Source organism: Nelusetta ayraudi, unplaced genomic scaffold (assembly GCF_046127955.1).
Source record: "Nelusetta ayraudi isolate G7.1 ecotype Tasmania unplaced genomic scaffold, CSIRO-AGI_Nayr_v1 ptg000090l, whole genome shotgun sequence".
NCBI lineage: Eukaryota > Metazoa > Chordata > Actinopteri > Tetraodontiformes > Monacanthidae > Nelusetta > Nelusetta ayraudi.
In genome coordinates this window covers 2,705,023-2,729,988 of record NW_027466140.1, presented here as the reverse complement: position 1 = coordinate 2,729,988, position 24,966 = coordinate 2,705,023, and the positions used below count along the sequence as shown (strand labels likewise).

General features: G+C 44.1%; 3 protein-coding genes across 4 annotated transcripts; 1 reads left to right on the top strand and 2 right to left on the bottom strand.

Annotated features, from left to right (window-relative positions):
• Positions 1–116: 116 nt before the first annotated feature.
• On the bottom strand, positions 117–3,377 carry ubxn1 (UBX domain protein 1). 2 transcript variants are annotated; one of them, XM_076046772.1, is made up of 10 exons: positions 3,298–3,377; positions 2,620–2,684; positions 2,479–2,532; positions 2,265–2,392; positions 1,968–2,052; positions 1,637–1,828; positions 1,452–1,503; positions 1,256–1,375; positions 785–962; positions 117–702 (listed from the first exon to the last, which is right to left on the bottom strand). In XM_076046772.1, the coding sequence occupies exons 2-10, from the start codon at positions 2,676–2,678 to the stop codon at positions 662–664; spliced, it is 909 nt and encodes a 302-aa protein (XP_075902887.1). In that variant the 5' UTR covers positions 2,679–2,684; positions 3,298–3,377; the 3' UTR covers positions 117–661. The 2 variants fall into 2 exon arrangements, with proteins under 2 accessions (XP_075902887.1, XP_075902885.1); XM_076046770.1 differs by lacking the exon at positions 3,298–3,377 and adding an exon at positions 3,150–3,291.
• A 4,086-nt stretch (positions 3,378–7,463) lies between these two features.
• ehd1a (EH-domain containing 1a) lies at positions 7,464–20,501 on the top strand. The gene is made up of 7 exons (XM_076046774.1): positions 7,464–8,239; positions 12,814–12,911; positions 16,887–17,128; positions 17,556–17,726; positions 18,824–18,988; positions 19,301–19,929; positions 19,981–20,501. The coding sequence occupies exons 1-6, from the start codon at positions 7,851–7,853 to the stop codon at positions 19,832–19,834; spliced, it is 1,599 nt and encodes a 532-aa protein (XP_075902889.1). The 5' UTR covers positions 7,464–7,850; the 3' UTR covers positions 19,835–19,929; positions 19,981–20,501.
• Positions 20,502–23,007: 2,506 nt separating this feature from the next.
• On the bottom strand, positions 23,008–23,953 carry map1lc3cl (microtubule-associated protein 1 light chain 3 gamma, like). Its single transcript, XM_076046776.1, has 4 exons — positions 23,762–23,953; positions 23,612–23,667; positions 23,345–23,451; positions 23,008–23,198 (listed from the first exon to the last, which is right to left on the bottom strand). The coding sequence occupies exons 1-4, from the start codon at positions 23,817–23,819 to the stop codon at positions 23,009–23,011; spliced, it is 411 nt and encodes a 136-aa protein (XP_075902891.1). The 5' UTR covers positions 23,820–23,953; the 3' UTR covers position 23,008.
• Between the last annotated feature and the right edge of the window lie 1,013 nt (positions 23,954–24,966).

The window sequence follows — 24,966 nt, the reverse complement described above, 5'->3', positions numbered from 1 at the left end:
CAAGGCAAAACTGTGTTTTCTGAATGCTTGTGCAAAGCCGTTACACTGTACAAGCCACAAAAAGAAGAATCTCAATGAAAATATTTAAAGAAAAGTTGTTTGTAGAAACTCCAGTCCACCATCTTAATCGTTTTATTTTTGATATTTTGTTGAATATGCAGATTTTTTTCACTTTATAAAAACAAAAATGGCATCATACAATGTCAGAAATTCTGGAAGATCAAAGGGGAAGTCATTGATGGCCCTACTTAGGACCTATAAGGGATTAAGTGGTTAGAATTGTTATTAAAATCAAAACCATTTTGTGATGCTTAAAGTGTATGTGTTGATGAAAACCAGAGCACAGTATCCATCAGAAGCCAGCAATAATATTGTCACGGTGCGTTGCACCACACAAGCAAGCGATAACCAGTCTAAACCATCAGCCCGGAATGTCATCAAGCATCTGTCAGTCATTAAACCAAACCATTACTCAGCAACACAATTTAAAAACAAACCAAATTCATGCTTGAGCTGTGCTTTTCCCCAGTTTAGCTAGTTGGCTTATTGAGTGATACTGCAGGGTGGTGGCTCTGTTCCTGGAACAGTTTCATTCTGATGTCTCTAGTGTTGGGGGTGGTGGAGTCGGTGAGGTAGGCTCACGGGGAAGATCCTCCAGATCTCACTTTTTGGTAACAACCAACACAGCCGAAGGCACCAAACCTGAGAAAGTTTGAAGGCAAAAGGTCAGGTGGAGTTTCTCGTAAGATCATTTTAACGTCGAGGTTCTCAGTGCAGTGCTCACCGAGCTCTTTTAGAGGCTTCTCCATGTCCAGTTCAGTGTAAACACGACGTGGGTAAGGCGATAGCAGCGTGAAGTCCTGGTCCTCAGGCGTGTTCATCTGCACATAGACCCGCACAGCGGCCAGTGGCTCCAGGGCCTTAAAGACTGTTGTGATGGTTGTGCCGTCCAGTAGACGAACCTTGAAACAAAGTTGAAGAGAGTTACAGAACAGATAAGAAGTATTTGCTAAATTATAATTTAGTATTTTGTCAAAAAAGACCAAATCTTGCAATTTATTGTAAATCTTCCTCACACCAGAGAACATGCACATGTATCCTATTCCCTCAGTCAATAATTACAAAACTAAACTATACTTTCTATATTCAGTTACGTTAAAAGTATAAAAAAGTGTAATACTCCTCTTTCAACCTTGCTCTGTGTTTTATGGTGTATAATGGTACCTATTGCACTTGGTGCAAGTGTGCCCTGTACCTGTATCCTAGATTCATCATATTCCTTCTTTGAGGGTGGGGGGCCTTGACTGGTGGGCGATGTGAGGCTGGGCTGGGCCGGTTCGGGTGGTGCAGCTGCGCTCTGAGCTCCACCACCGAACTGAAGAGGTAAGCAAAACAATGAAGGTTAAAAAGGTGCTCATCCAAAAGATAAATAAACAAGTCGACAAAGTCACCTTTTGTGCTCGCTCCTCTCTGTCTCGTGCAATCCTGTCTTTAACCCTCTGCCTGATGAGAAGAAAAGACAACGGCAAGTCATAGCAGTTCACAGGATTTTATCTCCACTTATGTCTGGACTAGCGAGTTTTTTTCATTTTGTAAGCCATCACCTAAATAAAAGGTTGTGCAGCCAGTAACTTACCTCGCCAGTTTGTCCTCCATCTTCTCTCTCGTGCGCAGCTCGGTAATTTTCTTCATCTCATCGTCTTGCATCTTCTGGCGGATCTGCTGCAGCTCTTGCCCCTGTTTTCTCCTCGATTTCTCCCTCTCTAACTCTTCGTCGTGCTCCCGCTGTCGTCTCTCTGCTTGCTTAACCCGCATCAGGTCCTCCAACCTGACAAAGTTTGAAAGAATACACGTGAACGAGTGGACTGAAAAAAAAAAGTGCTGAGATACATACTTTTTCCACCAATTGTGGTGAAGAATAAGTTAAATACTATTCAAGGAGTGAGATTTGATGAGCAGATTCTGACCTTTTCACTTGCTGGAGTTTCTCCTCCTCTGTCAAAGGCTTCTTTGATGCGTTGTCACCGTTACTGCTGCCTTCGCCTGTTGTCTCTGAAGCAAACCAAAGCACATAACTGTGAGGTATGGCAAAGTTGTGAAAAGAAATTATGCCTGTGTGTAATCTGGATGACGCAGCCCTAACTTAAATTTCTTGAGGATGTTTTAACCTCATAAATTCTATATCGTTCAGGTAAACGATGACGCATATTGTCCATTACTTGGTCATATCAAATGAGGTGCTGTCCGCACACGCAATCCCTGACCTTCAGCGGTCTCTCCCATTGTCGGCTGTTCAGTCGGTGGCTGGCTGTCAGCGTTTAAGCCCAGAACATTTCCTACAGGCGGCACATAGGGCTCGTCAATGTCTGGGTCTTCCTCGTGTTCCATCAACCTGGGGCAAGACCATCAGTGTTTAGTAAGGGGACAGACACTCGTGTCCATCCAAGCAGGTTGGGATCCCACCACAAAGTGACTCACCAGTCCATGGCTTGTTCTATCCCCTGGTTTCCTGTAAAGGCCACAGCCTTTTCCCTTAAATACAAGAGATGTGGAAATCGTTAATTCAGGTCGATCTTTCACTTTCATTTCTTTGAAAACAGGTCAGGAAATAACACTCACGCCCTGTTCCTGCCAAAGCCCATCTCCAGCAGGCTCTCTAATGTTGTTTGCTCTGCCATGTTGACCTGAAACAAGGGGATACATATCAGTAACTGCCATTTTGACATGCTGATCAACTCCTCGTCTATGCAGTTGGCAAAGTTTCACTCCCTGGACGCTTGCTGACTAGAAACGACCAAAAACGCCAAGAAGCCACTCTAGACAAAACTGAAAACTAAAGGCTGAATACATAAACCGGATTTGTTCATTTGGCGTCAACTCTAAAGTTCACTGTTTGGCACTGATATCTGAACCAAGCATCGGACCTTGATACAGCATAATACATCATAACGTGACCATAAATCTTTCACTAAAACCAGACTTTCTCTTTTTTTTTCTACCCAAGCTTGATACTGATCGTTATTAGTCGCCGTATCAGTAAACAGCAAACGTTTCAGCTTCACGCTGAGTGCTATAATTAGCGTGAATGTGACTAACGTTCGAATTAGCTTCAAGGCTAGCGTCGTTGAATGGAACAATGTAAAAATTACCAGGGTCTCTAAAAATCTCTCCGGCACTGATGTTATCCGTGTTTGTAAGTATATAACAGGTAAAGACACGTAGTAACGCGGTTATTGAATCCGCCGATTGTTTAAATAAGATGATATACTCATGAAGACTACACTAGCAGCTACTTACATTACCCAAAACCGTTTCACTCTACGGAACCCCGAATAGGACAAACCAAACGAAATTCCCGTTTCACACTTCCGGAGTTGCAACCTTAGCATTTAAAGTTGCACCGCACGTAAATTAGACGTTTCGAAAGTGTTGTTTTCATCTCCGTTGTTGAGATGTGTAATTCATTCACAACTCATCAACAATAACATACATAAATAGTTTATTTTATTACGAGTCTTGACAGTATTGTCATTAGTAAATGTTGCCTTTTGACCGACCAAAACATTTTTTGGTACAGGAAATTTGCACATCAAAGTAAAAAAACAACAACACATAATTATGTAAAAAAATAAATAAAAAAAAATGACATAATGGTTACAGAAGCTTGGGAACTTTGAGGCTGGATGGTTTTGCTGACAGATTTCTCGATGCATTTCGGAGGATGTTCAAACAATGCAATTTGCTTAGTTTTATGAGGAGGTTTGCTCAGTTACATATTTACAGTAAGTGTAATGATTAATTTTCTCTTGCTCCCCTGCTGTCTTAAGCAGCTCTCATTCAAAGGTCCACAGTTACTCAGGTACAGACATGACTCATATCTCAGCCTCTGCTCTATTCTCTCATTTAGGCTCTCATTTAGGCCATCCTCTAAAGGTTTTTACTTTTTATAATTTGTGCAACTTTTCTTTTGTGTTTCCCTTTTTCAGTGAATGCAGTATGCCTCATGTCGTGTGATTATCTGGTAAGTATGAACTTTTCATTAAAAAAAATATATGTATATTGCAAATAACAGACATTTTAGCAAACCTAATGTACTTTGCCATATTAAATCAAAAAAGTGTGTGAATCTAAATTTGATAAAAGATTCAGTTTGTATTGACAACATGATCACGTTTTTAAATTTGGATTTTACTTTCAAAAGTAAATTCATTCATTCATTCATTTTCTATACCCGCTTAGTCCCGAGCTCAGGGTCACGGGGGTCTGCTGGAGCCTATCCCAGCTGTCATAGGGCGAAGGCAGGGGACACCCTGGACAAGTCGCCAGTTCATCGCCGGGCCAAAAGTAAATTGTTTTCTTTTATCCATGAGAAGTTAGTCATCTTTTTCAATAGGTGAAATTTTGTTTTTTGGTTATCAAATTACTATAATTAAATTACTATAAAGGTTATACTATAAATTACTATAAAAATGTAATAAAAATCTAAAGCAAAAAAAAAACAACAATGCTCAAAGTTTAAATCATCAGTATGTTAAATCACTTGTTAAATCTTTATGTAATATGTAGCCAATGGTTATTTTTGATTTAATCTCTTACCTGCAACATCGCTCCACGCAAAAATACCTGAAAGAAAATGTGGACATGAAACATATATTCTCACTTTGATGTTAACTCATTAAAAGGGTAAGAATGAAGCTGTATAATCTGTATTACAGAAGTCTAGAGTTTAAAGTATTATGCTGCTTCTGTAACGTGACTGTCTGTTGTTGTGTTGTCTAAAATGCCTAAGTTGTCACATAGTCCTTCACTTTTAATTCTGTGTACACACATTGAGACCCTGATAACACTATCCATGGAGTTATCAGTAGAAAATATTGCTTGATGGACAAAGTTGAAGGAAACAATAGGGGTGAAGGTCCTTAGAACGCCATTCAATTACTTTATGGCTCTGTTTTCTCCAGAGGGGGTGTTAGTGCTCACAGCTCACCTGTGCAAAATAAATGAGATTGTTGCAAAATACTATAAGGTTGCAAGCCATGCACACAGGTGTTTACAGCCTTTTTAAAGCCACATTAAATGTAAAATATTAATTTTAATGGCGCCAAGGCTATAGGTTTATTTGTCAGGATACTTCTTCCTTCTGTCTCAGGGCACTCCGAGTGCATGGCCCTGATTTTATTGATGCCATAAGTGCAACATGAGGCTCGGGAGCAGTAAAAGCAGTGAAAGATCAGGATACAAGGGTGTATGATATCTTACACTCTCTTTATAATCTCTTTTATGATTGAATGATGAAATTTATTGGGAACAAGTTCCAACTTACCACGCCTTTGCTCTGAGATAGCTGGGACAAAATCCAACAACTCTGTAAGCCTGTGTGCTAGATGAGCAGCAATGCAAAAAGGACAAATGTGAGTTCCATCTTTAATAATTAGAGTCTGTTCAGTGACTGAAAGGCACTGAATAGGTCTAAATGCAAACACAAACTTTTTCAGTCAAATTGCCTGTTCCAGGAGGGGGGAAAGGAAATTAATTTTCAGAGTGTAATTTGACCAGAGGAGGGCAGTATTATTGTGCATCTGCGAACCATTTTGCATACTGGCCCTAAATAGCATTGGACAAGTCCTTTCTGCACACTGTTCAGACGTGGCAGATTAAATCTTATGTGTAAATCATTACATTTAGCTCAGTCATCAAAAATACAAACTCCTTTAGAAAGTATCAAAAGGGAAGAGGTACATTTTTATATAACTGAATTAAAAAATGTAAAACATGAGTTACTTTTTTGTCTTTTTTTGTCTAACAGTGAAAACAAGTTATCTGAACTTTGTAACTATTGTGGTGAAATGTATGTCACGAGAGCTGCCATCTTCTCATGGTCCACACATGCTGTCAGCTCTGCTTGTTTCTGTGGGTCTCACCAGCTGTAACAGCATCTCCATATGGAAAAAGCTCTGACTTCCAGTGGAGCTGCTGTTATCTGTGGAGGGACACCCCTTGTCACTGTAAAACCACGAGGACTCCACAGCTTGAAGCTCTCACATCTGACTTTTAAAGGTCACTAGTTTGTGTACAGTAACAACAACTTTTTATTATGTCAATTTGTGCCAGCTCTATGTTTATTTACGGATAGGATTCTTTAATAAAAGTTTGCTGTTCCCCTAAAAAAATCTGTGTTTTATTTTTTTTTGTCTCAATAAATTGATTTACATCCTAAGTCGAGTCCAGTTTGTAAGACTTAGCAGCATCTAATGGTGAAGCAACCATATTGGAAACCTTGTTAATTAATGTTAGTCCCTGTTATATGATGTATTGCCACCAGCTGTGGTATTAGGTTAATAATCAAAAAACCTTACTGGGCCATTTAAAGTGGCACAATTTGACTGCCTCCTAAGAAGAGGACCTGCACTTCATGTGAGTGTTTTTTCTTTTCTTTTTTTTTTGTTGAGAATGCTGAAATTATTGTTATTACATGAGAAGACCAATTTCTTTCACTCAAAAGCTTATGTAGTTTTTCCAGACCTCCACACAAAATACTGGAAATGTCCATACTTCTACATAAGAGCCACTTGGCCTTGTTTTTAAAAATTCCAGCCATTGTCTTCACATCAGCTGATAGCAAATATGACTACGACTTGAATTCACATCCTTGCTGAAAACGTGTAAGTCTACTACCCATCTGAGCTATGAATCATCCACGATGCTGCATGTATTCGTCTCACCTTTGCAGTTCAACTTTAAAAAAGTAGTGTACAGACTTACTTTTTTACCTTGATACTTGACCTTTTCAAAAATACCTTGTTTTAAAGGTTTCAAATGGAAAGAAGTGTAAGAAATATAGAGGGGAAACTTGTTAAATGTTAAATATATTGCATTCTGATATGTGACACCAGTAGAAATTCAGCAGTCAGTCACCATTCCCTATTTGGTATGTAACTACAATCAGTTACAATAAGCAGCTAATTTTTCTACATCCTATATAGACTTGTGCATATATCCAACATGCATGAGATTAGCGCAATATTGAAAACTGAATGTATGAATGAACTGTAGAATTTAAAATTCCCCAGATAATATTTATTGTTCAATTTGTCACAAGTTTAGATATAGATTGAAAGATTAATTCCGTATTTAAAAAAAGGGGGGAAACTTTTTAAAATTTCTACATATGTTAATTTGCTAAATTGCTACCCATTTTACATTCCTGCCATTGTGCGCGGCAAAGTAGGGCAGAAAATGAATGAGAAAATAAAAGTGGTGATTCTGAGTTTAAAGTAAGTTTTCTTTCAAGAAAGAGATCAAAGTCGAAACTTCTAGAGTTTTACAATAGGTCATTACACTTGGGCGCGAACGAGGCAACTATGGCATGACGAATGCGATGCATACTGCGTTGAGAAAAGGCCCGTGTCATCTGGGCTTTTATTTTGAAAAAGGTATGACTTTTTCCTGTAACGGTAAGTCAGCCTTCTTGGTGGGGTGACAGGCACCCGCTTGCTAAGCTAGTTAGCCAACAGCTAGGAAGAGTCGTGGCTGGGTTTGTAGAAAAAAAAAGGTGACAAGCGGCTAATTATTTATCGTGGGGTGTAACTGGCCAATTTGTTTTTTTCCGACGTCAGCCGGAGTGGGAGTCCTCTCTGGGTGACCGAAGTCTGCAACCAGAGAACGTAACGGAGGGTGGGGACAAAAACTTCCAAGACCTCGCCCAGCAGTTGCTTCATTCTAGCAGGCAGCTACGCTCTTAACGGTGTGAGAGACCTACACCCCCTAACACCAGCTTACTATCCACGGGGAGGCCGACACACTTGTGTCAAATAAGGGCAAAAAAACAACAACAACAAAAAACTGTAAACATGTTTCGGAAAAACTTGAAGAAGGACCCTGAACTGTTTCAGAACGTGTCGGATGGGCTGCGACGTCTCTACCGGACCAAACTGTTTCCGCTGGAGGACACGTATCGGTTCCACGACTTCCACTCCCCTGCTCTCGAAGATGCCGACTTCGACAACAAGCCCATGGTTCTCTTGGTGGGCCAGTACTCCACCGGGAAAACCACCTTCATTCGACACCTCATGGAGCAGGACTTCCCCGGTATGCGCATTGGTCCCGAGCCCACCACGGACTCTTTTATCGCGGTGATGCACGGGGAACAGGATGGGATTATACCCGGCAATGCCCTGGTTGTGGACCCCAAGAAGCCCTTCCGCAAACTCAACGCCTTCGGCAACGCGTTCTTAAACAGGTAATACCAAATTTCGGGAAGTGCGACGTGTGTAACTAGAGGAGGATTGTCGGAACTCGGGCTTATTCATGTCTTAATGAACTGTAATTTAAAACCCTAATAAAAAAAACAAACACCTGAAATATCATAAACTAATACAGCTTTGTGTGAAGCGTCACACCACAGCAGTAGGCCACTCAAGGTTTAAATGGCCTCCACTGATGGCCCTATCCTCATCTTTCAAGATGCCATTATATAATATCGCTTGCTGTGTTGAGAGTTCTCCCCGTGTCATCATTGCGGGGAAATGCGGATGTTTAGTGTCAGTCGGCTGGTGGGAGAGCTTGAAGGTCTATGTGAAAGTAAAGGAAAGAAAGAAGGGCGCTTTCCAACAACCCTTCTCCTCCGCAGAGTGTCCACACTTTCAGTTTAGATTTAACCTGGGCAGGTCAACAAACGTACCTTGCTCTTCCAGTTGACACTCCCCTGGAAAAGCGCCTGGCAGACTGTGGCGGCACATGGTGTCTCCTGTCAAAGCATAGTGATTGCTAGGCAACAAACTGACCTTGTCACTTGTCTGTTCTCAGGCCCGCAGTGACAATTATTTCTTTATCACCAATGTGAAATCTTATCACTGTGGAAGTAAAGATTTTTTTTGTGTGTGTGATCAATTGCATCTTTGTACCTTTTCATTGAGTCAGCAGGCGACTCATCGAGATTATACATAGTCTTTGCAAGGCATTCAGCTCGTCGGTGTGATTCACATGCCGTGTGACCCGGGGATTCGGAGAAAAACCTGTAGAGCATGAGCCACTCTGTCACACTATCAGTCAGGTTAACATGGGCAAAAACCGTCCTCTGTCAGAGGTACGTCTGAGGGATTGTTCGGCTGTGGCAAACACTGAACAGTCGAGTAAGAGTAGGGGAGAAAATAAAACCAACCAGTGGCATTAAGTCAAACTTCATATGAGCAACAGGGTTTAAACTGAGTAAAACCTGGTTTGACTACAAAGTGAGATTCTACAAGCCAGAGCCAGTCCAGTCTCCCGAGAGACAGAATCTTAATCCTGGCAGTGATGTGTGTCGGTTGTGATGACTGATAGTGGTGTCACTTCCTGTGTCGTGTATCTACTTTCTACAGTGGTTGGAGAGATATTGAAAAGGAGGAAGTAACAACCTGTCAGTTAAACATACATGTTATCTCAACTGGATAACATGAGTTTAATTGGGTTTGTGTTCTTCGGTTATTGGATATTTCCTGTTGTTGTTGTTGAATACTCTATTAGTTCAGTTCCCCTCCCTTGTAACGCATTATGTTTGACTTAATATGTGCAGGTTCTTGCCAAAGCCAGAACTAGAAAACAAATGAGGTCATGTGGATTCTGATAAACTCTTAAAAAGGGGTGGGTGGTGTTGGCCCTATTGGGGCCCGATTCACCCCTTCTGGATTTTATTAAGGATTTGAGTGGAAGCCAGATAAGATTGTGCATGACCCATGGGCTATTGTCCGTTTTGAACTTCATTTGTCAAACTGTTGGCCACAATCCTGTTTGGTCACGTTACTTTCAGGTCTGCTTTGTCTTAAGAGTGCTGGTAATTGTAGAGGCTCCACTTTACACTCCATTGTAGAGTGCAAATGTATGACCAAAGCAGGTTTGTGGCCTGTTTGCATGTGTGTGTGTGGCCTCGATCAGCTGGGATAGCTCACAGCCCAGAGCGGCTCCACAGCTGATACATTTCTGTCATGGATCAGATCAGGGTTGTTTTTGCTTTTGACTTGGCTTCTCTCTGTTTTCCACCCAGGAGATTAGAAGTATTTGGACCGACCTTCAGCCTCTAGTCCATTAAATATTTTCTAGAGAATAGGAAAATAGAATAAGATACTGAAGATCGGCTTGCTCTTACGCAAGGAGAAAGTAAGTCAGCACAGTGGTTTCCAGAGGAATCCTTCTTCTGCTGTCTAGCTCTGTACCTATCATCACTCCACCTGCGGATTAGCCTTTAACCACCTGCCTCAATGGGACTCGCTCGAAAGTGTAATCAGTTATTTATGAAGAGAGTAAACAGAAATCATGTGACGGACACAGCCACAGTGTGCTTGTATTCACCAGTCTTGAAACACCATGAGGACTTCACTCGTTTGCCGTTTGTTTTTTGCTTCTAATTCGAAACTCCTGGATTTTATCTCCATAATCATATGCATCAAATGTTTTTATTAGAGCACATTGTTATATATAGGTTTATGCAGATATATGTGCACTCAGTGGAATACATTCTGCAGTTTTGTACAGTCAAACATCTATTTTGGTAAACTTCTCTGCTTCTAAATCTGTGTATTTTTAAGTTTGTGTTCCCTTTTGCGGGCCTTTTTTTTTCCTTTTTTTTATCAGGGGTTGCCCGACTGTTTGTACTGTCTGTAAGCCATTAGTCAGTGAAACCTTTAGTCAGCAAAAACTGCCGCTCCGCACAGGCCCAACTCTGGCTGACACGTCGCTCTCCCATCCTGTTGTTCCAGGACACTGACTCCGCACTTTACTGATAGGAGCGGCACGGGCACTGTCTCACACAGTGAATGACAAACACACACACACACAAGAACGCCTGCATAGACAGAGCTGTATTATTTACCCACACACGGTGGGATTTTAGAGTAGCGTAAACGTAGCGAAGAAGAGGTGACCTCATCGCTCACATCCTCAGCGCCGGCTTCAGCCGCACTATTTCCTCTTCTTTCCACTGTTTCCAGGAAGCTTGAGGTCACAATGCCGGGGAAGGTCGTAGGTTCTGAAGGTGGGGCACGGGGAGCGCCGGAGCCGCACAGCTCCAATCACATGAGCTGCCTGATGTGGAATATTAACTGGCCATTGTGAGCTTCTCAAGCGAGGGCGGTTTTCTCACATTGCTGAGACAAACACAGATCTCGGACGCTTCAAGGTTGCCGGGGCCCAGCAGCGTTGTCTCGTGCGGGGGCCACGCTCACGGGGCCACGCTCTTTCTCAGACTTCTATCTCAAATTCCTGAGAGTGTTTCTTTTTTTTTTTCTTTTTTCCCCCCACTGACGCATCCTGTGTGGAAAATTTAAAAGTAGATGGTTGAATGGAGAAGTTCTGCCAAAATTCCATCGGGATATCGTGCGTGTCATCGTCCTAGTCGGGGGGGGGGGGGGGGGCGAAGAGTGGAAAACGCTCCGTGTTTGTTATCTCTGACAGCCAGTGTTATTGCAACGTGATGCCACGCACAGAGGGTCTCCCTAGGCTCATATTTCTGTGACTTGATCATTGTTCTTGGAGTGTTTTTCCTTTATGCCCCTCTGCATGAGGTATAGGTTTGCGGCTTGTGCGTGCGTGTGTGTGTGTGCGTGCGTGCGTGCGTGTGTGTGTGTGTGTGTGTGTGTGTGTGTGTGTGTGTGTGTGTGTGTGTGTGTGTGTGTGTGTGTGTGTGTGTGTGTGTGAGCGCCCTCACTACACTCCATGGGGCTGCGGCAGGAATGTGAAAGCGTGGTTCTCGCCGTCTTGTGACCCAGCACCTCTAAGCTCATGTTGGGAGTATCATTTGAAGCGGAGGAAAGGGGGCCGCAGAATGAAAGGCGGGCGGTCCTCGGAGCTGTGGCTTTCTCAACAATCCTCCACTCTGTCTGTTGGACACTGCAGCTTTATGGAAGAAAAGATAACTTCTCTGTGTGTGTGTGTGTGTGTGTGTGTGTGTGTGTGTGTGTGTGTGTGTGTGTGTGTGCGTGCGCGTGCGTGCGTGTGTGTGTCTTCGGGCCTGCACGTCTTTGCTTGACTTCTATTGAGGAGCAGCGCTTCTGCCCTGGCTGTAAAGAGGTTTGGGGCTTGTAATGCAGGAGAAGTTCAGTAGGACTGTCCTTGACTTTCAATGCGATGTGCAAGTGTTTCCCCATCAATCCTTCCACATCCCCTCAAACTATTTCCTCTTTTCTCATTCAAAAACTCCTTTCTGTTCCGTGTCGCGAAAATGTCAAACACATCAGGTTTGATCGTTGTAAAAGATGCCCTTTGCTATCAGGTATGTCAGGGATGTCATCGTATTGTCAGCTTCCACACCTTTGCGGCAAAAGCTCCCCAATGTCGTCCTGGCGTTTATTGGTTTTGGATGCCTGGTGTTAAGGGCGATCAAGGGCGATCAAGGGCAGTCATTTCAGCCACAGAGGAGCAAAGTGGCAGAACAGGTTGGAGCTGTTCCTTTAGCACTTGTCAGTGATTGGCTATGCGTACTTAACTTTGCTTTTTTTTTTTTAAACAAATCTAGTTGTAGAGTTTAAGTGGCCTATGCTGCATGTTGTCAGCAGGATTTAGTGGGAAACTGAAATTTTCTTTTCTTTTTTTTTTCTATAACAGGCGTTATTGAAAAAAAATGTTTTTGTTTTTTTTTTTCAATAAAAGGAGAAAGAAGAGACGGACAAAAATATGTGCACAAGTTTCAGTTTCATTTTAATAAATTCAGTTCTCACTTGATCGCACTTCAACTTTTTTTTGCTATTTCTATGTCTTATATATGTTGTTTTTTCATTTTGCAATAAGTACTGGACTACGGACTTATTACTCTCCATCTTTACTCTTCACTCTGTCCTCCAGGTTCATGTGTGCCCAGATGCCAAACTCCGTCCTGGAGAGCATCAGTATCATCGATACTCCTGGAATCCTGTCCGGGGAGAAACAGAGGATAAGCAGAGGTCAGTCTGAGCAGGCTGAACACTCACACTCGCTCACATCGCTGCTCCAAGCTGTTGATGGAGGAAGCCAACTGTCAACCTGCAGGAAGAAACAAGCAAAACGAAGGGCGTCTCTTTTAAATAAGCAGCCTGCGTGCTCTTCCTGTCCTTAAAAGTCTGTCTCTGGAATTCCCTCTGGGCTGTCCTGCCGCTGCCCACTGAAGGCAGGCAGCGTTGCTGTGGGCTTCCCTCAGACTTGTCCTGAAGTCTGAACAGCCACAGGTCTGACTCTTGTCTCTTTGTAAATGGCTTGGATGCCTTCACAGCATGATGGCACTGCAGAGAGGGTGCACAGCAGTTTGATTTCCTGTCAGTCTACCTGTGGCTTACAGTGCCATCATCCCCAGTCACTTCCTTCCGTCGTTCTAGTTTAATGTTTATTTTTTTTCCCCGCAGATCTCGTCAACTCGTAGTAAGCGTCATTTTTTTTCAAAAGTGGGCTCATTTTTTTTTTAGTTTAGTGTGCGACTCGTTTCCTTCCATACTGTTGAAATAGATCCGCTCACATTTTTCTTTTATTTTTTATGATGGCTCAGGGTCGCTTTAGAAATTGCAACATACACAGTTGAACAACTTTTGATGATTTGGCAGAACGCCGGGCAGAGATCACAGTTCAGCTGAACACAGCTTCTGCTTTTTCTACCTGACTTGAGGCCTTCGCTAAGAGGAAGTGGACGCAAAAGAGTTTTTGTCCAGGGAAAGGATGTGGAACAGAATGGCTACATGGCCGAGTGTTGCCCCTCATTCGAATCTCCACCGCAACCACGCTGCCTCTATCGCCCAGAACTCATATGGTTAATCTTCTTCTTCTTTTATGGTGCCCAACTTAACACTCTGGATATTAAAAGCATCAAGGCGACAGGCGTTAACCTTCACGAGAAGCCGTGGATATTTTGAGAACGGGGCAACACGTTAATCTGTAGCTACGCTGGCAAAAATGAGATAAGATCCCGCCAGAAGTGTGCGAACAAGTAAACTAACTGTCTTATTGTCACAGTGACTGCAAACCAACAAGACAAAACCCAACGCGTCTCAGCGCTGCCAGTTTTGTTTCTGTACAGACAAACTCGTAGATCCTTGGTCTCAAAATGCACGCCTGTTATCAAACGCACACATACACACAATTTGTTTCTGCATAAACAGATGCTAGAAAGCAAAAAAAAATCCAGACATACCAGTCCAGCTGTGTCATATATAAACAGGTTGACCGGGTCCTGCAGCTGAACTGTGACGGGCGTGTGCATCGTGCCTGCTGTTGTAGCTCAATGTCTCTCAATGCACGGTGCTCTGGTTCGCTAAACCGATGTCGTAGAGGTCTTTAGCAAATCTCGAATGGTTCAGAACCATTCCAGCAGTGGCGCTTATTGAACACGAGCGCTAGGCCTAGTCCATTGCATAATAGTGGGTCCAGTTTTGAAGGACTCAGCAAGTTTGGCTGTGTAAGCCCTTCCTTTGTGGGACTCTGAAGTGATGAAAACCAAAAGGAAACTGACTTTGCAGAACTGGTCAGCATCGTTCCTAAATCGGTGCTTCGCAGGCTGAAGTGTTCCTCAGCGATGGCCACGATGAGACGTGCGCGCCGCGACATCTGCTGCAGGTTCCTATTTTGGGATAATCTACTAGTTTACATGGATCTGCACCGGTTTTAAAAGCTAAATGCATCTGTCATTTCATGTTTCCAGAACAAAAGTTGTGGTGGTTGGTGGCGTTCAGACTGCCAGCCAAAATCCGATTTTTAACCCATCCAGATTGAAACTCTTTTGTAGTCTGAATGGTCACCAATCACATGAAATCCCGTTTTTGCAAAATGGATTGAAACCACCCACCTCCGCGAGGTAGTTTTAAGTCGCATTTTGACAGATGCATCTCAGTCTGAACAGCTCCAAACACACCGATGGGTTTTGACTGTCCATGACGTCACTCTGCGCGACGCAAGAGCCAGTGCGCCAGACTAGAGGGCGCCATTCCAGGTGTGGCCCTGTAACGTAATGTAGCGGACAGAAGAAGTAGAAAGCAGCAGTCCCTGGATAGAGGAGGAAACTCATTGCCTCATCAGTGTGTTGGGAGATGGCTCCATTCAAGCCAAGCTACAGGACCACGCATCGCAACGAGTGCCCCTGTCGCAATGATACGACGTCAAACACTGCGCGCTTCCGCTCCGACGTCGTTGCTACTGCAACCTGTCAGACGGGTCAATAATGTGGCCCAGTCTGAACACAGCCAGATCCCATTTGGACATCTGCTAAAAACAGTGTGGACAGTCAGCCCTAAAAATTTGAGATTTGAGAAGGAATCTGATTTGAATCAGATTCGCCTGGCAGTCTGAACGCAGCCAAATGGGCAGCAGCTTTTAAAAAAATGCATTTATAAATAAAGCGGCGCCCCAGTTGCCCCGCAGGGAGACGGTCTACATGCCAGATTAGCAATGCAGAGCTGCATATGGTCGAGAGCAGCAGTTGTTGATGCTCTGTGCTATAAGTAAGTCCAAACTATAGCAGCAGCTGTCTTCCCATGGCACGAGAGGAGATGACGAGCACAGTCAGTGTCCCACTTTGAAACGTTCCCCCCCCTTTCACCGCTCTTGCTTTCACTTGCCACTGTTGCTCCACAACAAGCTGCGCAAGGGTTGATTCATCCCTCCATCCATCTCATGTTGCATTCATCTTTTACTTTTGCTTTCACTTTTACTCGCACCTGCCATCTTCTCATCTTTCTCCCGCAATTCCCACCGCCCTCGTCACGCACTAGCGCCGTCCTCTCTCTCTCCCTCCCTCCCTCCCTCCACCGTGTATCTCTTTTGTGCACACACGCCCCGGATGGGGGGAAAGAAAAAAAGAAAAAGAAAAGCCGGCCATGTCGGAATGCGTGTGCTGCTGCAGATCCGGTGCCGCTTGCACAACAACGGCCCGAGATGAGCCGCTAGAGCCGCGGCATTCTTCTCTGATCAGATGACACCCAGATGATAATGAGAAGCAACATTTCTCTCTTCCTCTCTCCGTCCCCACGTCCTCAAACTCCGGGGTGGGGCGCTCCGAGAGAAGAGAGGCGCCGTCCTCCACGGCCTTCCAGTCCGAGCACTCTCTAAAACTTATCAGGACGGCATGAGCGGACAGAGTGTGCGAACCCGCAGCCAGTTGTGCCTCAGCGGCAGAGCCTGGTTGAAACATTTGGCTGATAAAGGTCACTGATAGAAGTCAGTGCTTGCCCCAAGGCTTGTTGACTTGTTGTGTGGGTGTGTGGTTGTAGGGTTTTTGCTTTTACTTTTCTCTCTCTTGTTCAAACTTTCCTTACCTTCAAACACAAGCACACGTCAATGCTTGTAGAGCAGCTTTAGTCCAACTCCTTAAAGCCGGTAAATAGATAACCGGAGCAGAATGCTCGTCACAGCTCTTATTCAAACAGCACAGGATCAGCGTGACTTGGAAGTGCCAGCTCAAAAGCCACAGTCAAACCCACTCCGACACGCCCAACGCTTTATTGCCGTTGAGCCTTTTCTTTAATCTCACCCTGGAATGTCAGTGAAAGTGCCCTTGGGTGTAACATTTATTTTAAAGTAATCTAAAATTTCAAGACAAAACCCGACAATGTCGTTGGTAACTGCAGACATTGGAATGATGTCGAGAATTCACAACGGCCTCCTGCATTGCTTTGTCGTTGTCATTGCAGGAATTTCCCTTTCTTTACGTTGCAGAGCTAATGATTGGCTGATAATGGCTCCATGTGTGATGGTTTCACCGGGCTAAATATAAATACTTCCTACTTCCCCCGTTAAAGTTTCACATTAATGCATCTCTTTTTTTTCTCTCTTTTTTAAATTATTCATCCCACTGCTTTTTGACTTTATGTCAGTTTGCTACTCAGAGACACGACGTTGTGCGCGGCATCTTATTAATTTGCTGTGTCTTCCTCCTCCTCCTCCTCCTCCTCTTCCTCCAGGCTATGACTTTGCGGCGGTGCTGGAGTGGTTCGCCGAGCGCGTTGACCGCATCATCCTCCTGTTCGACGCCCACAAGCTCGACATCTCCGACGAGTTCTCCGAGGTGATCCGAGCGCTGAAGAACCACGAGGACAAAATGCGCGTGGTGCTGAACAAGGCGGACCAGATCAACACTCAGCAGCTGATGAGGGTCTACGGCGCGCTGATGTGGTCTCTGGGAAAAATCATCAACACACCGGAGGTAAAAAGAAAACAGACAAACAACGCATGTACAAATACACACAAACATCGAAGTCAATCTGTTCAGATCAACATGAGTGCAGTTAATGAAGCAAATGAAGGCCTAATTTTCGCCATCCGAGTCCAACTCCTTGCACTAGCCAGTGCCATGCGACCCAGCCCTCCTTCTGACTTCTCCCTCAGTCCTCCGTTAATGTTTGATCCCGGGCCATGTTCATAAACCAGTTCCAGAGAGACCTTTGGATCATGGAATGAATTATTAATTGGGCGCTGCGTCGCGAAGCCTTTCTTTGAGATATGAAGGCATTCTAAACGACTTAACCTTCAGCTTAATATTTAGCTAAAGCCGCTAAAGGCATTCATTTCGTCTGCGATAGCGGAAGGAAAATCAAAGAAATGTGGGGTAACTTTTCCAAACTTGCTTTCAGGTGGTGCGCGTCTACATCGGGTCCTTCTGGAGCCAGCCCCTCTTGGTGCCGGACAACAGGAAGTTGTTTGAGGCGGAGGAAATGGACCTGTTCGTGGACATTCAGTCTTTGCCGCGCAACGCAGCCCTACGCAAACTTAACGACCTCATCAAGCGAGCGCGTCTCGCTAAGGTCAGTATTATCGAGGACTGGGCGTGTGCAGCGATACTGGCCGCTCTTTGAGACGCCGCAGTGTTCTTTGAGCTCTACCAGTATGTGCTCACCGTGTATAATGTCCATTACACTTTCACTTCGTAGCTAGAGCTTATAGAAATAGCATTTTTTTGCCCAGTACGAGGGGGGGAGGTGTGGTTCATTTCAGCATCACTGGAAGATTATCGCATGAGAAAAGTGTTGAAACCAAAGCATCGGTGTTGAGCAAGAGACAAACTCCTGAGACGTCACGAGTCTTCCTGCTCTTGGCTGGACGTCTGATGCAGTAGTGGACTGGTAAGACATCAGGGGAGGAATAAAAACACAGGACAGAACTCATTTCATGTCTTATTCTCACCATTGTGTTCTACCTCCAGCCTCTCGAGAGGGAGATTAACCCAATAACTGTTTTATGAGTCTAGGTTTTACCACCCAAGTGAAAGGCAGCCCAAGTCTTCACTCACACTTGGTATCATTCACAGAAAGGAAGTTTTTTCTTTTCTATATTTCTACTTAATTAATTGTAAAAATTCAAAAGATTTTTTTTTTTTTTATAAGCCCCTGGATTTCATCAAGTGCTTTATAAACAAAAGTTGATTGATCGAATTTATGTGTTTTTCTCTCAAATGTATTGATAGCGCTCTTGGGGGGGAAAAAAATAATTCCTTTGGAAAGAAATCATGAGAAAGGGATTCATCGTTTTTGGGAAAAGAAATACTGAAATGTTGAGAAATTGTTTCAAATTGAAAAGTGCAGAGTGTTTCCGCGCAGGAATGTAAAAACAGATTTCTGGTGTCAAACTGCAGCGGGGCTCAGCTCTGTGCAGCCCAAACATTTTTCTGAGGTAACGGAAGACACATTTTTCTCTGCGACACCAGGAAGCTTCACATTTAGACGTTCATGTCGTGACGTGTTTCTGGAATTCAAGCCGGACCGTTGTCTTGCCTCTGTTAAAATAAATTTCAACAATGCACCTCTGAGAGTTTTCACAAAAGTTGAGCAATTATCAGAATTGTGGGTCTGTGGTATTCTATTTATTTGTTCATTCATTTGTTTTATTTATTGACTTTGTCCAGGTGCAAGCCTACATCATCAGCTCGCTGAAAAAGGAGATGCCAAGTATGTTTGGAAAGGATTCCAAGAAGAAGGAGCTGATCGCCAACCTGGGAGAGATCTACCAGAAGATTGAGAAGGAGCACCAGATCTCACCTGGAGACTTTCCCAACCTCGCCAAGATGCAGGTGAGCTTGAAAACCGAGGATGCTGCGTAAATCCAGCAGCTATCACAGCAGACACACGCACTCCATATTTAACGAATCGCAACGTTACGTAATTTGTTTAAAACAAAGGTTCAGAGTGGAGTGACCTTCCGACCTTTGCTCTTTACCTTCTTTCCTGTCCTTGCCCTCCAGGATGGGCCAGGAGGGGGTGGAGATTTATTTTTCCTGGTTTGTCAGGATATCCTGCCTCTCCGCTGCCACCGTTGGTAGCCATTGAAGACCGATCTATTTCTATCACCAATTCCTGTTTTCTCTCCCGACCTCCCGACCTAGGATCTGCTGAACGGCCAGGATTTCTCCAAGTTTATGTCGCTGAAGCCCAAGCTGCTGGAGGCCGTGGAGGACATGCTGGCCAACGACATCGCCAGCCTCATGGCGCTGGTGCGCCAGGAGGAGGCGGCCATGCCCAGCCAGGCGGTCACGGGCGGCGCCTTCGAGGGAACCTTGACCGGCCCCTTCGGCCACGGCTACGGCGAGGGCGCCAGTGAGGGCATCGACGAGCTAGAGTGGGTGGTGGGCAAGGACAAGCCCACGTACGACGAGATCTTCTACACCCTGTCGCCCATCAACGGCAAGGTGTCCGGCGCCGCCGTCAAGAAGGAGATGGTCAAGTCCAAACTGCCCAACAGCGTCCTGGGCAAGATCTGGAACCTGGCCGACGTGGACAAGGACGGCTTCCTGGACGACGACGAGTTCGCCCTCGCCAACCACCTCATCAAAGTCAAGCTGGAGGGCCACGAGCTGCCGGCCGCACTGCCCGGCCACCTGGTGCCGCCGTCCAAACGCTCCGCCATCCAGGAGGAGTAAAAGAGGGTGAGGGCCGGGGGGGGGCGTCCACACGGAGCAACACGTTCGGAATCCGACGGACAAAGAGTCCAGCCACAAGACGCGGTGGGGGTGAGGTGGGGTGGGGGGTCGGGGGTCGGGGGCCGAAGAGAATCTCAACACTTCAGAGCTGCGGGTCTTTGTGCATCACTGCAATCTTTTTTTTTTTCCCCCTTCTTTTTTTTTTTTTTTAGAATATACCCATCAAAGACTGAAGGCAGTGCTGAGAGCAGGAGTGTCTTTGTGCGTTAGGCGGAGGGAGGGCAGGGGGGACTCTTCACGTATCTGTTGAGTTAAAGAGGGGTCGTGGGGGGAGGGGAAGCCATGCAAACTGATGAAAGGACTATACTACATCATGAACTGGTGGTTAGTGTGAGGTTGCATGACGGGGCTAAACATGGGGTCCGCTCATCCTGTGCAAAAAGATGTCTTATGCGTATACAGACCATAGTGATATATGTGAATCCAAAGATATAGGTTTTTTTCCCCCACACATTTGGAGAGAGAAAGAGGAAATCAATTGAAACAGCTGTTAGATTTGTTTTATCTATATTTTTGTATTTCCTGACTCTTGAATTTGCCTCTTTCCAAATGCTTCCCTTTTTATTATTTTGCCAGATAAATAAAAAGGAATATTGTACCATCTGAACTCTGGTTTTATGCTTTATTTCCTTTGTGTAGAATAAATCAATTTTAACAAACATACATTTTAAAGGGGAAGAAATACGAAAATGATTTAAAAAAATGTTTTTTCATACTTCAATGTATTGTGTAGTTTACATGCAAAGGATCCCGCCAGAGCCATGCTTTTATTCTGAAATGCCCACAGTTTTTTGTATTGCTCTCTACTGCCCTCCGCAGGGTAGGAACAGCCACTGTCGCCCTGCTCCTTTTTTGCCTCGCGGCATATTTCCAAGGTTAAATTGGATGCAGCAGTGTACATAGTCACTTGTAATGCCCTCTGCATTATTAAAAACACACAGTTCTACCCTCCTAACAGCAAAATAAATATTGTCCATCACAATTTTTTTAATTCCCCAATTTCTGTTGGGTAATAAGAACTCTGAAAAGCTGAACTATGATAGGACGATCATTTTCATCAGTTTCGAGCTGATTCGCATATATTTAGATTTTTTTTTTTGTCTCAGAAAAAAAAATATATTGGTATGTCGTTTTTGAGATTTTGTGTTCCACCACTCTTATCATGCTAAATTTGGGGCTATAATAGGATGGTCATTTTGGTGATTTTCAGGTTGATCAAAATATTTTTTTAAATGTTTTGGTCCCAGAAAAAAACTAGTGTTTTGCTTGGGTTTTTTTTTCTCCAGTTTTCAGACATGTTGAGATTTTGCATTCTCACACTGCGTTTTCGGGCTGATTAAAGCATTTTTTTTTTTAAATAGAACAGTCACCCCAATGAGTTTCAGGGACTTTGCCAGATGAAAAAAATGACAATGTGTAACATGACGTCTTTTTCCATTTTTTGACATGTTGAGATTTGACGCTCTTTCGCTCTGATTCATAGAACAGCTGAATAAATTCACCAGTGGACATATCCCACCAGTCAACAGATTATAGGGTTAAACAGCTGACTCTGACGGCTGTGCTATGATGGGCAATGATACATTTGAGTAAGTTCAACAGCCCTTGGGGTTGGGGTTAAGGTTGTGGTTGGGTTCGGTGCACTTTGTGATGTCACAAAGGGCACCAAATATCTCACCGATGCCTCTGCCAGCTGTTGGTTCTGCCCATCTGAGAGTCGGACAAGTCTGCTCCACCAGAGTCCGAGCTATTGTCCTCACAATTATGCAAAATTTGTTAATGACAGGTTCCGTTAGACCACAAATTATGAGTATCATTTGCATTACAACACGAGGTTGTTACTCATGGTTGACCATTGGGCACTTTGACTCATCTGTGTCCAGGAACAGATCACTTAGAGCTGCTGCTGCTGATGACGGCCTGATGGCACAGTGACAGAGGTCCGCCGGAATGCCCACAGTGGTGTGAAGTCACGGCTTGTATCTCTGCTGTACACTCTTTCCTCCTTCCTGTCCTCCACCAGGCTGTTTGTCTCATTCCCTCTCCTCTTCCCATCCTCCCTCCCTGTCTTCCCTCCTTTTCTTCCACTGTTTACGGAAGGGCAGCTCCTGTGCCTCCGTTGACCTCCGGTCTGCTCTGCTCTGGTCTCTGTGTTTTGCTCAGACAACTGCGTGTCTAAAAATACTCGCCATGCCCCCCCCCCCCCCCCCCCCCCCGACACACTGACCCCCGGGCGGATAGTTAACTCGGTCGCACCTTATATAACGCGGTCATGTGGAGGGAGTGGTGCATCTTTGGAGGCAAGTGAGGAATGAGGCACCTGTAGGAGCTTGAGTGCCGAGACATTTTCAACTAGACGTCAAAAGTTCCTGACCCATCAGAGACAGAAAGTGATGTACCTGCTTAATGTTGCAACGTTGACACATTTGGGAAAAACAACAGAACTGAACTGATTTGAAAAGCTCTGAAGGTTTAGATTAAAAAATATCTTTTACCTCAAAACATAACATATATTGGCTGATAATATATTACACAAAGTCACATTTTAAAAGGACACAGATTTATTTTGTTGTGTGCCAAAGAGCTGGATACATAGAACAAGTCAAGACAAGACTAACATTATATTGACATCCATGTTTTCAGCGAGTGCCTCCAGAGTCAAGATTTCACATTTTCAAAGGGAAGACAAAGATTTTTAAAAAGCAATCTTTTCTCGAACGAAGAGGACATAAGTGCTCAGAAGACGGTAGATTACTAGCATCACACACTTTGGAGCGTTCACATTGTTATCAATTGCAATCATTTTCTTATCATCGACCTTTTCAGGATTCTTAAAGTTCTGGTGCGACAAAGGACAAAAGCCTGTTTGTCTGTATTGTGGAACAATGTAAAAAAAAAAAAAAAACAGTGATTGAATCCGCTGTCTACATCTTGTCCACCAGTCTGGGGTGGCAGGACTTAAGAATAAAAAAAGGGATCATGAAGTAGAATTGAATGCAGTTTGAGACGACAGAACCTGGACAGGAACATCCCAGGCGTTTGACTTTCTTCCTGCTCTCCCAGTTCATGTGTCACCGCGAGGTGAGGCGAGGTTCACATTGTCTGCTTCTTTGTTCAGCAGGGCGGCCTGGCTGCCGGTGGAGGCGCCCCGAATATCTCCTGCGAGGCATAGGTGATGTAGAGGAAGCCGTCTGTGTCCCTGTGGTGAGAATAAACCTCCCCCATGCTGGACGACATGCAGGACATGCTTTTCTCAGCCACCAGGAGGAACAGCGCCTGGGTGGAGTCCAGTGCAATCTTATTTCTGAAAGGAGAGAAATAGAAATAGAAAAATAACGTTTTTTGAAAAAATATTTAAGACTTGTAAAGGTCTATACTAATATTGCATTTTCAAGAGAAAGGTCAGAAAGTTGGCAGAGAAATAGTTGGAATAAGAAAATGTGTTTTCACCTGAGCAGGCACATAAACTGACCCAGCGTCAGCTCAAAGGGAACCAGGAACTTTGTTTTGTCCAATAGCGGGAGACTCTTCTCACGGATGTAACGTTCAACAATGACCTGGATGCAAAAACACACCTGGCGGTCAGCTCGCGCACACAAACACATCCCTCCCCACCCACACACACACACACACACACACACACACACACACACACACACACACACACACACACACAGTGTGTCAACAGTAAATAGATGCATTACGTTTTGAACTTACGGGAAGTTTGTTGGGAAACTTTGACAGAATGCTGCACACTTCGTCTTTCCTTGTTTCTGGGAAGAAAAATGGAAAAGTCGCTCACGTCAGACCCAGTGATAAAACGCACTGAGGCCGTTCTGGAAACGAGACTGATTGTAGTCGACTCACCGAGACATTTCCTCTCTTTGAAGGGCATAACCTCCATGGATTTCTCAAAAGGAGCCATGCTTGTTTTGCTGTGTTGGGCGGCTTGCAGAGACCAGCGGTGGTGATGGAGGTGATGGTACTCAGCGGTCTGGCCCGGGCTGACGGTGGTGACGTCCCCTCGGGTGGAAGTCGGCAAACCCCGAGGAGCTGCTCCACACGCTGATGCTTTATAGGAGAGGAGGAGAAGGAGGAGGAGGAGCAACAAACAAGACACAGACTTCGACCTAGTGGTGCGTGCGTGTGCTTGCAACCAGATTCACACATACTGGTTATCTCACAGTGTAATTTTGCATCTACTTGTTATCATGGTGAAGTACATATTTATGCAATGTAAGACCCCCCCACACACACACACACACACGCACACACATAGAACAGAGTGCAACAAGGGCAACCCACCATATTAAAAATATGAGCAATAATTTGTTCTAAAAATCTGACCTGAACAGCTACTGCAGCTGAGTCTGCTGCTGTGTTTCCTGCATATAAATCAATTTATCAATGACAGAATCATTTCTAGACTGAAATTTAATTTCTATATTGATATATTTGTTTTTTGATAACAAGACAACAAGACAGAAGCTTTAGTTTACTTTTTTTTTATTATTATATTTTATATTTTATATTAAGTTTTAATGTACCAACTATTTTGGTACATTAAAGTATTTTCCAGTGAAGTAAAAAAGTAAGAAAAAAAGAAAGTATTTTAGTTAACATTTTCTAGTAAAATCTGACTTGGGGGTCTGCGCGTTAAAGGTCCAGTGTCTAAATATTTGGAGATTTTGAGAAGAAACAGCGACATCAAGTGGTAACGTTTTAGATTGCGGCACTATTTCGCTCACACTCCCTCTGCCGAGCTTGTGAGTGAACTACGGTGGCCTGCACACACAAACTTGGATAGTTCGTCCACCTTCTTCTTTATTAACGCACTGTTGGGCGGCCTGAATTGTCCAGACCGGCTGTCTTAAACATACGTTGGTGCAAGACGGCATATAGCTGGGAGCAAGACTCTTGCTCTATGTATATTCTTATAGATATAGATATAGATATATAGATGGAACCGTTCTCTGGGTAGGAAAACACAATGACTTTTGTTGTACTGTGTTATGGAGGTATTTGTGAACATTATAAAGCTTTTACCAATATAAAAGTCAAAAATGCAATTT

Bases quoted from the DNA above. Each gene is read 5' to 3' on its own strand.
- ubxn1 (XM_076046772.1), bottom strand. From the start codon at position 2,678: ATGGCAGAGCAAACAACATTAGAGAGCCTGCTGGAGATGGGCTTTGGC. The intron at 1,504-1,636 runs GTAAGTTACTGG...TCTTCTCATCAG, and splicing joins ATGGAGGACAAACTGGCGAG to GCAGAGGGTTAAAGACAGGA. The intron at 963-1,255 runs GTACAGGGCACA...CTTTGTTTCAAG, and splicing joins ATGATGAATCTAGGATACAG to GTTCGTCTACTGGACGGCAC.
- ehd1a (XM_076046774.1), top strand. From the start codon at position 7,851: ATGTTTCGGAAAAACTTGAAGAAGGACCCTGAACTGTTTCAGAACGTG. The intron at 8,240-12,813 runs GTAATACCAAAT...TCTGTCCTCCAG, and splicing joins GGCAACGCGTTCTTAAACAG to GTTCATGTGTGCCCAGATGC. The intron at 17,727-18,823 runs GTCAGTATTATC...GACTTTGTCCAG, and splicing joins AGCGAGCGCGTCTCGCTAAG to GTGCAAGCCTACATCATCAG.
- map1lc3cl (XM_076046776.1), bottom strand. From the start codon at position 23,819: ATGGCTCCTTTTGAGAAATCCATGGAGGTTATGCCCTTCAAAGAGAGG. The intron at 23,452-23,611 runs GTAAGTTCAAAA...TTTTGCATCCAG, and splicing joins AGTTTCCCAACAAACTTCCC to GTCATTGTTGAACGTTACAT. The intron at 23,199-23,344 runs GTGAAAACACAT...CTCTCCTTTCAG, and splicing joins CAGTTTATGTGCCTGCTCAG to AAATAAGATTGCACTGGACT.